The sequence below is a fragment of the Rhinolophus hipposideros genome (genome assembly GCF_964194185.1).
Source record: "Rhinolophus hipposideros genome assembly, chromosome: 8".
In the NCBI taxonomy this organism is placed as follows: Eukaryota; Metazoa; Chordata; class Mammalia; order Chiroptera; family Rhinolophidae; genus Rhinolophus; species Rhinolophus hipposideros.
This window is the reverse complement of record NC_138054.1, coordinates 95,284,278-95,299,273: the sequence shown is the minus strand read 5'-3', so window position 1 is coordinate 95,299,273 and position 14,996 is coordinate 95,284,278. Positions and strand designations below refer to the sequence as shown.

The following is a 14,996-nucleotide window of genomic DNA, read 5'->3' as shown; positions in this document are numbered from 1 at the left end:
GCGCTTCCGATTCCGGTGCGCGGCTCGCTGGGACGGCCGCTCTAGGCGGCCAGGAGGACCGCGCCGGCATCTCGCTGCCTAGCCCCGCCCCGCGAGATGGGGACGGTCGGCGCGTGCGCACCGCAGGCAGCTCCGCGGGCCATTTCCCCGGCGCCCCTCGGCGTCGGTGGTCAGGCGTCTACTCCTTTCCCGGGCGTCCATCAGCCATATCCCTGTCCGGCGGGCAGCCCCGGGGATCCCGGACCCCCCTACCCGCTACACTCCCCTCCCCACGACTCTGGGCTAAGGGGCGTCTGGCCAAGAGGGCGACGCACCTTTCCGGGGAAGACAGGCCAGTTCAAGGGTGACCCCGGGGGAGCGTGTATGAGCCCCATCCCTGAGTTCACTGGGACCCCGACTCTCCCGCCGGCCACCTTCCAAAATATCGTCCCAGTCCGGCGGGGCGCCCAGTTCTTGTACCCACTTCACAGGAACGGCGGGCACTCGAGGTCCCCGCCCATCAGTGAGCGAACCTGTCCGAGGCCCCGGAGAGTCAAGTACTGGGCCGCTGGCCTTGTCTGGCCACCAGGGAGGCGTGGGGACTGGGAGGCGTGGGGACTGCGAGCCCTGCCTGAACCTGTGTCAGGTGGGATCGCTTGTGGGCAAGCGTGCCCAGCCCCTGCCCATGGGGAGAGCCATTCTCATAAAAATAGTTCCATTGTTTCCCTACCAAATTTTCCACCCAGCCCATGAATGGGGTCATTATGCACCAGTGGACACTGCATTGAGGCTCCCTTTCGGCTCCCACGGTCCCCTCCCTGGCCCTGGGGGAGGGGGAGGCAGAGCTTGGCCACCCCGCCAAGCAAGGGGGACTGAAGAAGGCAAATGGGGCAACTGGGGTCCCAGAGGGGAGGGTACTGTTCCCGGATAGCAGGGGCCTGGAGCTGGTGTTCTTCACCTTACATCTGCTGTGGGGAATGTTCGGAGGGACGTGAAGATGGCAGGTGGGGGTGGGACAGCCCTGCACGACTGGAGGGCCAGCACACTGTCCACCACCCTCCCTAAAGAGGCAGTCGGGGGCTGGGGTGTGCTCCCACAGGTTGTGCAGGGGGTGATGCTGCCCATGGACTATCAGGGGGGCAGTGGTCATCGACCTGTGCCATCACGGTGCAGCAGAGCTAGCTGGGGTCCAAAGCCCGACCCCTCAGCTTCTGTCACAACCCTGCCTGCCTCTCAGGATAAGCTAGCTGGCCACATGACAATTGACAGTGGACACCAAGCACGGATAAGTCTAGCCATGGCCACTGGCACAGGGCAGATGGACAGCCAGGCTCACCCGGGGCACCTCAGACAGGATCTGACTGGATGCTGCAGGGCTGGCCCGGGGCCCTGGACGGAACCCAGGAGTGCACATCACTCAGGCCCCCGCCAGGCCGGTCAGCCCACAGGAACCCAGGCTGCTTCCACTCCCTGGGCTCATCATCCCTACTGTCCTTCCTTCTGAGAAGGCTGGTGTTCCCCTGGGGAGGCGGTGGTCTCCTGCGCAATGCCTCCTGCCACCACACTAAGGTGACATCTCAGCCTCTTGCCTTCCTCCTCCAACCCCTCCTCCCAGAGCTGCAGGGCGGGCCCAGCTGTTTTTAGTTGTGGGAAGTCGGAAGGGTGGGCACCTGGGGGGGTCAAGCACAGCTGTGTCCAACACACACCCACTCACACCTGCAGAGCAATGATAGTGGGGGCCGGGGTCTCGGCTGACAGCAGCCCTCTCCTGACTCAATTTGTGTCTGTGTAAAGTGGGGGTGCCAGCTTCCGTGGGGACATCTCAATGGGAAGGCTGCCAAGGGAGGCTTAGCTCAGAACTCTCAGTCTCACCACCATCCCCCAGCGTCCTGCTCACCAAGCACCCCTGTCACACCCTGAGGGAGAAGATACCTGAGACAGCTGTGTACGGCCAGGCAGTCCTGCCAAGACTCCGGGGCCCTCAAACCACCAGCCTCACATATTTGTATGCTGCCTTCCGGTCAGCAAGACCCAGGCTGCCCAGCTATCTGGCCACAGAGCTGGTTGTCTCAGCAGTTAGGACAGGAGTGGGCAGCTAGGCTGGTGGCAGGTGGTGACTGGAACCTTCTCAAACCCCAAAGCTGCCCTCGGAAGGGACTTCTGCCACCAAGCACGGTGGATGGCCATGCTGCAGGAAGGGGACAATGCCATCCACTTCTGAGCACCTTGGATGAGGGGCCCACCCTCTGTGTCATAGGAGCTGCCTATGGAAACCAAAAAGGAAACCAAAAAGGGTTAGAACCAGGATGTTTCCCCAACCGACGCCTGCTGCCCCCTCCCCAGGGCAGGACCTAAAGGCCAAAGTCACTTCTGACCAGTGAGGACTCTCTGGCCAAGGCACAAAAGAGCCAGATTGGAGATGACAAGGAGGGGGTGTGCAAACCCCCCACCCCTTCCAGCGGGAGATACCTGGCTGGACACTGAATCCTACAGAAGCCTGCCGCACAGCTGCAATCTCACTCTACCCGCCCCAGTCGGCTGGAGGCATCTCTGGGATCGCCCGCTGTGGTGGCCAGAGCCCCTGCCTGACAGCCCTCAGTTGTTGGGGGAGGTGGGAGGCTGTACAATGGCGCCAAACAGCCCACACTCACCTCGGGCAGGGACACCAGATGGGCCGACCGCGAGGCCCAGGGAGGGTGACCCACCTGCCCAGGCCCACTAGGAATCCCCAGACCTGCAGACCAAGACATCACACCTGTTGCACCAGAAACCCCCCCAGGCCAACTCTTTGCTGGCCCTGAGGGTGGGGACGCCCACAGGAGAGGAAGCTGAGCCTAGGTGGATCCCATAAAATGCCAGGCATCTGTGGTCTCCAGGGTACCCCAGCCTGGAAGCGGAAGTTTTGATAGCCCAGCCTGCCTGGAGGCCACCACTCAAAGGACCAGTGGGGCTGAGCTCAGCAAGCTGTGCCTGCCTGACCTTCTCTCAGGCCTTATCATGTTCTGTCCACAGCCATCGAGTGACCACATGGGCTCACATTGTACTAGGAGCTGAGGATGCCCTGTACTGACCCAGCTGGACTTCCTGCTCCTCCGGGGCCCGCAGGGCCTGGTGAGGCAGGTGAAGGGGACAAGCCAGGAAAGGCTGGGGGCTGCTGGCCTCACTGCCACTGGACGCGGTCTCTGTGTCCTGGTAAGGCAGCTGGAGGCCTCCTCTGCCCTCTGAAAGACAGGCTCTGTGTGACCTCCTCCCCTCCCCAGGGGCCCAGACGTGGGTGTGGACCCAGGCGCTGACCCTTGGCCCCCAGTGTCTTCTGTTGGCGCCCTGGCAGTCCTTGTGGCGTTTCCCTAGAAGGTAAGGAGGGTCTGTGTCTTCTCCTAGACCAGCTCTGACGAGTCCCACACTGCATGGGTCATCGCAGGCCAGCCCCTGCCCCTAGCAAGGACTTCCGCTCCCTGCAAGCTGCCCTTGGCTGGCCAAGACCCTCCTACCAGACCTGGGTGGTCTCTGAGGCTGGGCTTTCCAGCCCCTTTCCAGGAGGCTCACTTTGCAACCTCTGTGATGCTGGGAGACGCAGATTGCTCAGGTTCTAATCACCCAGAGTGCCTGCGGCCTTCCTGTTCTGCCTAGAGGCCTCCCCTAGGGCAGAGGAAAATCGCTCAGGGGTGGCAGGCCAGTGACACCCCAAGCCTGTGCTAAGTCTGGGGACTGAGTCTGAGGCTGACCGGGGAGGGGATTCTGCACACCGGTAACAGCAGCTGGTCTCACTTCTGAGCCTCAAGCGCTAAAAGGCACCTCAGCCCTGTTTTGTACTTGAGGAAATGGGCTCAGAGACGTTGAGTAATTTTGGAAAGGTCACAGCCAGCGAGTGACAGAGCCATGATTTGCACCCACACCCTGGCCAGCTCTTCCTCCAGCAAGACTTCTCTTTCCCAGATGTCGCCAGTAGCCATCTGCCTCCTTGGAAAGCCACAAGGAGGTGACCTCACCCCTTCTCACAGCCCAGGCCTTGCTTGGTCAGGAGTGGGCGTCCCTCCCTCATCCTAGTGCAGGTCCTTAGCACACATGTAGGGTGGGGTGTCAGGGATCCTGAGCCTGCCCTGGGGAGGGAGCAGGAGGGCCTGAGCTGACCTCTCAAACCTGGAGCCAGGCTGAGGGGCTGGTCATCTGGGATGGTGAGGCCTCTGGGTCGTCCTGGGAACATCTTGCATCCCCCAGTGGGACCAGAGCTGGAGAAAGGGCGTAGGGGCAGGATATTCAGTTGTCCTGCCTCCCACAGCCACATGTAGGCCACGGATTTCAGCCTCAGAGACAGTGTGACTTGTGATTTGAGTAGTGTGTGTTCTTAGCGTGTGTTTGTGGCCATGACGTGTGGTATGTCCTCTTCATGTGTTGTGTCGTCAGTGGTGGCCTTAGTGTCTGTCGGGGAGGCTGAGCCATGTGCCTTGGGACTTCAAGTGCTGTCTCCACACCCAGGCCCCAGGTTGTTCCCACAATTAGCCCGTGCCAGTGGCTGGGTGACTGGCCTTGGGGACATCTGGCTTCTGAGGGTGGAGACCCCTGCCCAGCGTCCCTTGGCCAAAGACACTTGTGCTTAGAGCTGACAGTGTGAACTGGGCAGGTGGTGGAGAGCAGTGAGGGAGCTGAGGGGCTGGCCTGTGTGCCGAGCATGAGGAGCAGGCATCCGTCCTGAGAGCAAGAGGGGGTCTGGCAGCAGAGGGGCAAGGGCGGATCCAACGCCTCACCCCTCCCTCCAGAAACCTGAACGCCCTCAGTCCCAGCCATGGTCAGGGTCCCAGGCCTCACTCCCGAGGCTCTGGGCAAGAAAGGATCACCCAGGCGTGGGACCCCCATCCCTGCCCCCAAAGGTGTCTCCTTCCAGGTTCAGAGCAGGTGTGGCTGCCCTGGACAGGCTGGCCCCTCCCCGACACCTCACCCCATGCCTACCTGTTATAAATAGGAGGCTGCCCAGCCAGTGTTGGGCCACATCCCACTTTGTCACCTGCTGGAGCCGCCACCGTCTGGCCACCTACCACAGGAGAATGGAAGCACCTGCACAGGTACCAAGGGGTGCCTGATATGGGTACCCCCTCCCATGTGGAGCAATCCAGCAGTCATCTCTTGGGGTATCCCTAGCCTGAAGTCGGGGGGTTGTGTCCCATGTGTCACCTTGAGCACACACACAGGGTGAAGACAGGAGGGTCCCGAGCCTCCCTCATGCAGCCCCCAGTGACTGAAGGCTTGGTGTGTGTGCATACACATGTATATGTGCTTGTGTGTGTACACATGTGTGTGCACACCACGCCCCCCGCTCTTGCTGTCTGAGGTGTTTTGTGCCTGCAGTGCCCACATTCTCTCCAGTGCGCCTGGGGACATTGTCCCGGTGTCTGGACCCTGCCTGCATCTCTAGAAGCCCTGGAGGCTCTGAGTGGCTGGCCCCGAAGACCCCAGCCTCCAGAGCTCCCCCTCTGGCCTGGCAGCCCAGGGGGCGTGGGAGGGGTTGGTTAGGGTTCCGTGTCAAAGGGGAAAGGAACGTGGTTACTGGAGTCAGAAGCCTCCTTTCCTTACCTGACGCAGCCAAGGGTCCTGCCTTACCTGTGAGGGCTCCGCGTGACCATAGGGCACATGTATGTGCAGAGCTCTGTGCTGTGTGGAACCCACCATAGCACCCTGTGCTGGCATGTGCTCCTGGCCACCCCCACCTCGTACCCGGCCCACGAAGCTTGCTGCAACACGCATGTTTCCAGGACACATGGGAGCAGCTCAGGCACACCTGGCCGGGCATGTGCTGGCTAAGACGCAGCAGATGCTGTCCCCCAGCACCCCCCAGGTTGGGGGAGGAGCCAGAGCCCGGGAAGCTGCTCACGGTGGCAAGGAGGCAAAATGATTCAGATGGAGATCGGGACAGCATGGAAAGTCCACAGGAAGCCCATGCAGTGACTCAGTGCATGTCCAGGGCCAGCGTCCCTGTGCATCAGGGGTAGGTTTGGGCTGCTGCAACCTCCAGCACAGGACTGAGGACCAGAGAGGCCGTGGCTCCACTTCCTGGGGCCCTTAGGTCCCCTCCACTGGCTGGCCCACCCATCCCCCTGCCCACTTTTCCTGAAGCCTGAGTTCTTCAGATGGGACCTCCCCGGGGACTCAGCTCAGGGGATGGTGCCCCACACTGGGCCACAACACTAAGCAACACTCAGGCCGGACTCTTGGCCCAGACATGGCTAGACCAGCCTGGCCCCGTGAGACGCAGTCAGACGTGGCCACATTGGCTGCTGGGCGTGGTGAAAGCCATTGAGGTCCGGAGGCAAATCTTCACACGTCCCCCCAGCATTAGGCTCTGGACCCACACACGCACAGGCCCCAGCCTGAGCACGTCACCTGGTCTGCTCCTCCCCAGAGGTCTCTGCCCCATTTGGAGGACGGCAGCAGACACCCACCCAGCCTCAAGACTGCAAACAAGGCTAGGCAGGGCTGGGACGCCTGTCCTCTGCTGTTCCTGCCCCCACCACTCAGGCTGGCTCCACTGTGATAAGACATGCCTGAGAAGGCTGCCTCGTGCCCCATCACAGGGATAGCTGCATGGCCAGTCCCAAGCGTGGACAAGCCTCTGATGGGGTCTCTCTTGACTGTCAGCTGGCTGGGCTGTGCCACTGGTGACCAAAGGACTCAAGTGTCCCTGGGAGTTCTCAGGGACAGACAATGGAAGTCTGACTGGCCCAGAGTGGAGAGACCGGGGTGGGGGTCAGGCTGGGTGGCGGGCTGGGGCCCTGCTGAGGTTCGTTTCTTGGACACAGACTGGAGCAGTGACCCAAGCAGTAGGTGCAGGGCTTGGGACCTGGAAGTCACCCGAGGTCCAGCCGTCACTGTCAGAGGAGGGGCGCGGAGAGAGGCTGGTGGAGCTGCACACGTCCTTCAGGGAGCTGTTCACCTTCTTCTGCATGAACGCCACCATGCACGGCGCCATCCGCCTGGTCTGCTCCAGCCGGAACCGCCTCAAGACGGTGTGCTGGGGGCTGCTGCTCCTGGGCGCACTGGGCACGCTCTACTGGCAGTTCGGGCTCCTCTTTGAGCAGTACTGGCTGTACCCCGTTATCATGACTGTGTCTGTGCACTCGGAACGAAAGCTCTTCCCATCGGTCACTCTGTGTGACATGAACCCACACCGGTGAGGGCTGGGGGCCAGGCTTGGGGCTGGGGGGCTGAAAGGCTGGGGGGCCAGGACAGGGGCTGGGGGTGGGATAAGTGCTGGGTGGCTGGGATGAGAGCTAAGGTGCCAGGATAGGAGCCCGGATAGGGGTTCCTGATTCAGCTCTGCAGCCTGTGACATCCCTCCAGGTGTGGTCACAGTGGAAAGCCCCACTGGCTCAGGAAGCTTGGGTTATTCATTGATGATGCCACCTCACCCCACCCCTGTGCCCAGTCAGGACCTCTGCGCCCGCTGCCCCCTGAAAGGGTGTAGGTGTTAAAAGACCAGGAAGAGCCACTTGGGGCTTGGTGTGATGAGTGGCACCCTGGAGGCGCACCCAGGTGCTGGGCAGCAGTGGGCAGTGTGAGGAGAGGTGGGAGGGGGCTTTCCAAAAGGGCAGCCTGGAGCTGGGCTTCAATGGTGGGAGCCCTCCAAGAGGAGGGAGCAGAGTAGCTTTCCAGGTGGCGAGGCAACAGGAGCAAAGACAGGGAGAGGCGTGAGCTGCCAGGGCGATGGGGGAGTCCATGGGGTGGCCAGGCCGGCTGAGAGCCTGACTTCACTCTGAAGCCCGGCTCCCAATTCAGAATCTCCCTCTAGGCATCCCAAGGAGGGGGAGGAGCTGCTGCCCACTGACCTTTGGGGTCAGCGTTGTGGGGGCTGAGAGGCTTGCCCAGCAATGCCCTGGGACTGACGTGAGGGAACCTTGGGGGTGTGACTCTGACTCAACTTGGCCCCTGCCACGCCCTACCCCACAGGCCCAGCCTGGCCCGCAGCCAGCTGCTGGCACTGGATGCATTTGCCCAGGAAAATATCTATGCCCTCTACAAGTTCAACTTCAGCGTGAGTGGAGATGCCCCATTTGCGGAGGACCCTGGCCCAGAGCCTGCCTTCCAGCTGGACCGTGCAATCCGCCTGCAGAGACTGAGAGGCCCAGGTGGCCAGAACAAAGTGGGCTTCAGACTGGTGAGTGTCCGGGCACGCTGTTGGCCTGCAGGGTGTTGAGATGGGCGTGGGCAAGGCAGGTGTGGCACCTGCTGCACTGACACCCCCACCCCCAGTGCAACAGTACCGGGGGCGACTGCTTCTACCGGGCCTACCCATCCGGTGTGACGGCCGTGCGAGCATGGTACCGCTTCCACTACATCAGCCTCCTGGCTCTGCTGCCCACTGACCGTGAGGACAGCCACCAAAGCCAAGGCGGCCACTTTGTCTTCTCCTGCCGCTACAATGGCCAGGACTGCCAGGCTCGGTGAGTGGGGTGGGGCAGTGACCGCTCCTCTCCTCCCCACCCAGCGGGCGTGGGTGCCACCCCTGGGGTCCAGCCAGTCCCAAACAGCTCTCTCCGGACAAGAGATAAGGCTGGCTGTGGTCCCTCAGGCCACATGCAATGGGTGACGGGTCCAGGGCGTGGCGCGTGCTGGTCTGAGTGTAGCCCTTGGTTCCAGACACTTCCAGACATTCCACCACCCCACCTATGGCAGCTGCTACACCTTCAATGGGGACTGGGCTGCACAGCGCCCAGGCATTACCCACGGTGAGTGCCAGCCTGGGGCTGGGTGTGGGCGGGGGCTCCTGTCAGCCTAGCCTCACGCCCGCCCCCTCTCCGCCAGGGATCAGCCTGGTGCTCAGGGCTGAGCAGCAGGACCACCTGCCGCTGCTGTCCACGGAGGCTGGCATCAAGGTCATGGTTCACAAGCGCAACCACACTCCGTTCCTGGAGCACCGCGGCTTCAGCGTGCGGCCAGGGACCGAGACCACCATCGGCATCCGAGAGGTGCGATGGCCCCTGGGAGCGGACAGAGCAGGGGCCCCAAACCGACCTGCCAGCTTAGCCCTGGGGCCTGAGGGCGAGGGCGCCTGGGGTCGGGACTGAAGCAGCCCCCTCCCCCCAGGACGAGGTGCACCGGCTCGGGGGTCCCTATGGCCGCTGCACCGACAGCGCGGAGGGCCTGGATGTGCCGCTGCTGTACACCGCCTCGTACACCATGCAAGTGCGTCTTGGGGGTGCGGGGGGGGGGGGGCGGACGGGGAGGGAGGAGGGCAGGGGGGCAGGGCGGTGTTGAGAGAGACGGGGTGGGGGTGTCGACGGGGTGGGCGGGGGGAGAAGGAGGTGAACTGGCCGGCCGCAGGCGGGCAGGCCGGCCCCAGGAGGGATGGCTGCCCCCGTGACCGTCAGCTCCGATTCCCTGCTGTCCCCCCAGGCCTGCCTGGTCTCCTGCTTCCAGCAGCTGATGGTGGAGACCTGCTCCTGCGGTTACTACTTCTACCCCCTGCCGGCCGGGGCTGAGTACTGCAGCTCCGCACGGCACCCGGCCTGGGGTGAGGCCCCTTCCGCCCACCGCCCCGCCCACCGCCCACCTGCGCAGAGCCTGTCAAAACCCAAACCTGCCACCACCCCTGGGTCGCTCCTAACGGGTTCACCTGTGACCCCTACTTCCCCAGGCCACTGCTTCTACCGCCTCTACAGAGACCTAGAGACCCACCAGCTTCCCTGTGCGACCCGCTGCCCCAGACCCTGCAGGTGAGTCCTGGGTGTGGGGATCGGGGTCGCTGTCCTAGGCACAACAGGGGTGCTGTACAGCGGGGATGTGACAGGGGTCTGTCTCTCCCAGGGAGTCTTCGTACAAACTCTCTGCCGGGACCGCCAGGTGGCCTTCCTCCACATCAGCGGTGAGTCCCCTGAAGGGGTGGGGTGACGGGCAGAGGGGCAGAGGGGCAGAGGAGCCCCCTGGGCCCCAGGGAGCCCCCCCTACGGCAGCCTCTGCCCTGCCCTTAAACCCGCCGCGCAGGGCCTCAGGGCCGGGAGGAGCATAGCCTCAGTGACCCTCCTGTGTGTAGGACTGGATCCTAGCGGTGCTGGGCCAGCCAGGCGGACGGAACCCCAGCGGGAGCGCAAGCCCCAGCTGGGAGCACCCCTCCTCCTCCAGAGGTCCTGTCTGGGCCCCTCCTCCTGCCACCCTCACCCTTCAATGCCCCCAGGGAGGGGCCCCAGCATGCAGGTCCAGGGCTCAGCCCCCCACGTCTGTGCTGCACCCCAGAAGCAATGTGGCCAAGGTCAACATCTTCTACCAGGAGCTCAACTATCGCACAGTGGATGAGACACCTGTCTACTCGGTGAGCCGGCCAGGGACCAGGGGCTGGCATGGGGGCAGCAGCTTGCCAGACATACTGGGGTGCCCCCCCCCAGCCTGAGGGTCCTGTGCGTGCGCTCACTGCCCACTGGTGCCAACAGGTGCCGCAGCTGCTTTCCACCATGGGCAGCCTGTGGAGCCTGTGGTTCGGCTCATCCGTTCTCTCCGTCCTGGAGCTGCTGGAGCTGCTGCTTGACGCCATAGCCCTCACCGTGCTGCTGTGCTGCCGCCGGCTCCGCCGTGCCCAGGGTCCCAGCCAGGGCAGTAATGGGCATTCCACACCAAGCCAGAGACTACCCAGTTGCCAAGTGACTGCAGGCATGAGGTCAAACGTCCCGAGACCCAACTGGTGATGCTTCAAGGGCTCTGACAGGAGTCTCAGCTGAAGAGCGAGGCCAAGAGTGGGTCCCCCAAGACTGAACCAAACTGCACTTAGTCTGATCCTGGGAGTTGTAGCAGCAGCAGGCTCTTCTGGCCTCCCAGGGTGGGCCAGGCCAGCCCCATAGTGCCTCCCCAGCTGGCCAAGCCAAACCTAGGGCCCAGGAAGCAGCAGCACTGGCAGCCCAAGGACTGGCAGGCCATGACTAGGGTGCCCAGCAATCACAGCCTCTCATCAGCCCAACCACCCTGCCCAGTGGTGGCCTCAGTTCTCAAGGAGGCCCAGAACAGGGAGGAGTGTCCCCACCACTCTGGATTCTCATGTCCCAGGCATGCCCAAGCGTCTGTGCATGCATGTATGTGCATGTATGTGTGCATACGAGTATGCACTTGCATGCGCGCACGCATAGGTGTCTGGGAGTGTGCACACGAGTGTCTGCATGTGTCTGTGCATGGGAGTGAGTCTGTGTGCAGGTGCACGCGTGCATAGAGGGTGCCTCCACACAGGAGTGTGTGTTTGATATCAGTGTCATGAGTCTGTGTCAACACGTCTGCTTATACCTGTGTGTGGTTGTGTGCAGGCATCAGGCAGAGCTTCCCTCAGCTCACGGCAGGTGGGAGGAAGTGCAGGACCAGGCCCAGGCACCCGGTAACCTTTGTAATAAAACCTGCCATTCCATCTGGTGGCTAGAACGTGTGCATGTCTCCTAATCACTCTTCCCCAAGTGAACCGAAAACCTCAGGCTGCACCTCCACACCGCTTGGAGCCACAGACACTTCTGGGGCTGGGGGACAGGAGGACACTGGGCACGGGGCCACCTTGCAGGGCTAGGGCTTGCTGGGGGGCCTGGCCAGGCCCAGACAATCCTTGCCAGTTGGCATCCTACCAGGAGCCACAGTCCAGTCCAGAGAAGGGCAGAAGGGCCTGGGGAATGTGGGCTGGAGGTGTAAGGAATCAATTTTCATCAAAGAAGTCCTCCACCAAGCCCCTGGGTTCTGGCTTACTGCATCCCTCCGGGGTACTGGTACTACCCCACTCAGGGCCACCCCTCAGGGAAGGCAGGGAGCCCAGAGACACGTCTTCCCCAGCTGAGGCCGAGTGAGGTGGGTGAGCCAGCCACTGACACGCAGCAGGTGCAAGCAGCAGTTTATTACTCTGATCTGGAGCAGGGGCGGTCCCGCCAGCCTGGGGCCCAGGCAAGAGGCCCTGATAGGCAGGGGAGTGCGGGTGAGGGCGGAGCTCAAGCAGGGAGAGAGGGAAGAATTACTTCTGTTCTTTAGGGGTTGCAGCCAGCAGGCAAGGGACTTGGAGGCCTGGTCAGTGCCCACCTCGCTGCCCATGGAGACCCCCTGGGCAGCCTTTGCATAGTGACCAGTTGACTGGCCTTGGCCTGACCAAGGACCCAAGTTGGGGAGAGGCCCAGCCACTGCCCCAGGGCTCCAGAAAGGGGAACACAGAAGGCATTGGGGGCCCTAGGAGTGAGCTGAGGGACCCTTTGGACCCATCCAAGGGCCCAGCCCAGGGTGCGAGCTGGCGAGGCGGGCAAAGCCACAGAGGCCTCCCCCCCAGGAGCAGACAGAGCCCAGGTCAAGCTGGCCCTCCAGAGTCCACGGAGGAAAGAGGAGAGACAACGTGAAAACAGGTGGTTGTAGAAAACCCACTCAGTCCGTGACAGAATGTCAGACGCTGGGGTGCAAAGTGCCAAAGTCCTTGATGAACCAGCTGGGCCAAGTACCTCTGCAGGAGGCAGGGGACGGGTCCAGGGTCGCCCGGCACGGGGCCTGCGTGGCCAGCCACATGGCCTGGGGACGCCTGCGTCCAGCCAGAGCTGAGGCCCCAGGTCAGAGTCCCCTTCCCCCCAGCACCCGAGAAGCCCAGCCTGGACGCTGGGGTCACTAAGTGAGGTACATGGGTTGATTCCCTGGATGGGCTGCCCCTTCTGCCCTCGCAAGGGGCTGGTGGCCAGCCACCAGTCCCAAGGCCTAGTGGAGGGGCTATGGGGGTGTATAGGAGGGACCCAACTAGCAGGTCGGTGTCTGGGGCAATAAAGGTGGGGACACAAAGTGACATGGGCCCCGGGGACAGGGGCACAAGATGACATGGGCCCCCAGGGCTGAGGGGCACAAGGTGACACATGCCCAGGGGACAGGGGTGCACAAGGTGACATGGAGCCTTGAGAATGATTTGTGACATGAGCAACCCAGGCACCCGAGGAAAGAGTCACCTGAAGACATAGGGTCCCGCATGGGGTGAGGAGTACGAGACCATGCAGCACCTCCGGGGAGGGGGGACGTGGGGCTTCAGAGGACTCAGTGCTGGCGTCCCGCCCCGGCCCTGGGGTTCGGGGCCGCTCTGAGGAGGGCAGGGCTGCTGGGGCTCCAGGAGCGCCTGGGCACCAAGTTTCTTGGGAAATGGGCCCGGCAGCCCGGCAGGGTGGTGGGGGCACGGGCGGGGGTCCCGCCACTTCCCGGCCCGCCCCACTCTAGCTCTCCTCCAGATGCAGGCTGATGAACTCCTGGATGCACCTGCGGTACTGGAGCTCCGTGGGGCTGCTGCCCGCCAGGGGGCCCGGCTGGCCCGGGGGCGCCTCGGCCTCGCGCATCTCCTCCGCCATGCGCGCGAGACGGAGCCTGGGGAAGTGCAAAGTGAGGGCGCCGCCTGGGCCCCACGGCGCCCCGCCCCCGCGGCGCCCCGCCCCCACGGCGCCCTAGCTCACAGCGTGACGATGTCGGCGTTCGCCTCCTGGATCGCGATGCTCAGAGGGTCTTGCTGCTCGTGGTCCAAGGCGTGCTGGTCGGCACCCCGCTTCAAGAACAGGCAGACCTGTCTGAGGGGCGGAGGGAGCGAGTCGGGGCGGGCCCTGGCGACCGGCCCCACCCGCGGGAGCAGCACCCACGACTCACCCTGTGCGGCCCAGGAGCGTGGCGTGGTGCAGCGGCGCGCGGCCCCGACTGTCTCTTTGGTTCACGTCCGCTCCGTTTTGCAGGAGGAATTCACAGACGATCAAGGAGCCCTGGGGGGCCGGGGCAGTTCAGACTGAGGGAGGACGCCCCCGGGAGGCCCCCACCCCCAGCCGGGACAGAGGCAGTGTCCAAGGGAGGCCTAGGGGACCTGCGTACACGCCACAGGTCCGGGCTGGACGCCAAAGCGTCAGCGTGCGCCTGCGTCCTGCGCGCAGCCCCAGCCTCGCTCACCCCTAGCACCGCCTGTACCAACGGCGTCTTGCCCTCGTCCTCCGCGTCCGCCCAGTTGACCTCGGCCCCGTGGGCCAGCGCCGCAGCCAGCGCGGGGAGGTCGCGGGTGCGCGCCGCACGGTGCGCCAGGAGACCGGGGTGCAGCTCACGCACATCCGCCAGGCCCCAGGCCTCCGCCTCTCCGTCCGCCTCACCGCTGGACTCCTCCGACTCTGCGCCCTCTGGGAGGAGGGGGGGCGGTCAGGAGCGGAGACCTAGCCCGGAGGAGGGGGGAGGGCTGGGGAGGGACTTCGGCAGAGGTGGGGAGGTGCGCACCCACCCTCCTCAGTGACACTGTCCACCACGGAGCCCGCGCCGAAAGCCAGGATGTCCGAGCTGCCGTCGGAGCTGCCCCCTAAGCCACTGTCGCTGCTCAGACCTGCGGGGTCCGTGGGCAGAGGGGGTCCTGAGCGTGCCTGACTCCTCCCTGGGCTCTGGGGGAAGCCGGAGCCCCACCCATGACTCCAGGGCATGTCCCCAGGGGCAGGACTAGCCCCCACTAGGAGGTAGAGGTGAGCTCTGCCCAGGATGGGAGGAAGGGACATAAAACAAGTAACAGCTCCAAGGAGCCAAGGGCAGCCCCACGTGGTCGCCCACCCTCTAGCAGGTCAGCCCTAGCAGGATGTGTGGGCATGTGCAGGCTGTGGGCATTCAGCCCTGTTTGTGATCGACGCCTGCTGGGTGGTCACTGTCCAGTGACGGGGTCTTGGCCAAGCCCTGGAGATGCGCACTAGGAACTCTCCTCAAGGACAGGCCTGGCAGAAGGGCCCCAGGCTCAGGGATGGTGCGGCAGCGCCCTCTGCTGCCCACGGTCACCCCTGACATCCCCACCAGCGCTGCCAATTCCTGGCCCTGGTCCATGCCTTCGGCCCACACTGCCTGGGGGGCTCCACACACGCCCCAGGCCAGTGGGTGCTGATAAACCATCAGCAGGCAACCCTCGGGGGAGAGCCCCGACCTGTAGCATTTGCGCTCTAACTCCAAGAGGAGTGGGAAAGAGGTGCACACTTGTCTCTCACAAGCTTGGCTCCACCACCCAGTTGTCCAAGCCATCAGCGCACACATGCACACGCGCACACCCATAACACATA

At 63.7% G+C, this 14,996-nt stretch overlaps 2 protein-coding genes across 2 annotated transcripts in view; one reads left to right on the top strand and one right to left on the bottom strand.

Moving 5' to 3' along the window:
* Positions 1 to 96: 96 nt before the first annotated feature.
* SCNN1D (sodium channel epithelial 1 subunit delta) lies at positions 97 to 10,681 on the top strand (the record flags this gene model as incomplete). The annotated part of the gene is given in 14 exon segments (XM_081058080.1): positions 97 to 625; positions 3,240 to 3,333; positions 4,940 to 5,039; positions 6,771 to 7,141; positions 7,918 to 8,125; positions 8,221 to 8,411; positions 8,608 to 8,710; positions 8,712 to 8,936; positions 9,055 to 9,153; positions 9,364 to 9,481; positions 9,605 to 9,683; positions 9,775 to 9,832; positions 10,001 to 10,276; positions 10,395 to 10,681. Coding segments are annotated over 14 exon segments (2,703 nt in total). The 3' UTR covers positions 10,647 to 10,681.
* A 1,120-nt stretch (positions 10,682 to 11,801) lies between these two features.
* Positions 11,802 to 14,996, bottom strand: part of ACAP3 (ArfGAP with coiled-coil, ankyrin repeat and PH domains 3) — a 14,453-nt gene continuing 11,258 nt past the window's right edge. The window contains 5 exon segments of the mRNA XM_081055363.1: positions 11,802 to 13,302; positions 13,389 to 13,499; positions 13,576 to 13,685; positions 13,867 to 14,087; positions 14,186 to 14,284. Coding sequence (XP_080911489.1) covers positions 13,155 to 13,302; positions 13,389 to 13,499; positions 13,576 to 13,685; positions 13,867 to 14,087; positions 14,186 to 14,284 — 689 coding nt within the window. The 3' untranslated portion in view covers positions 11,802 to 13,154.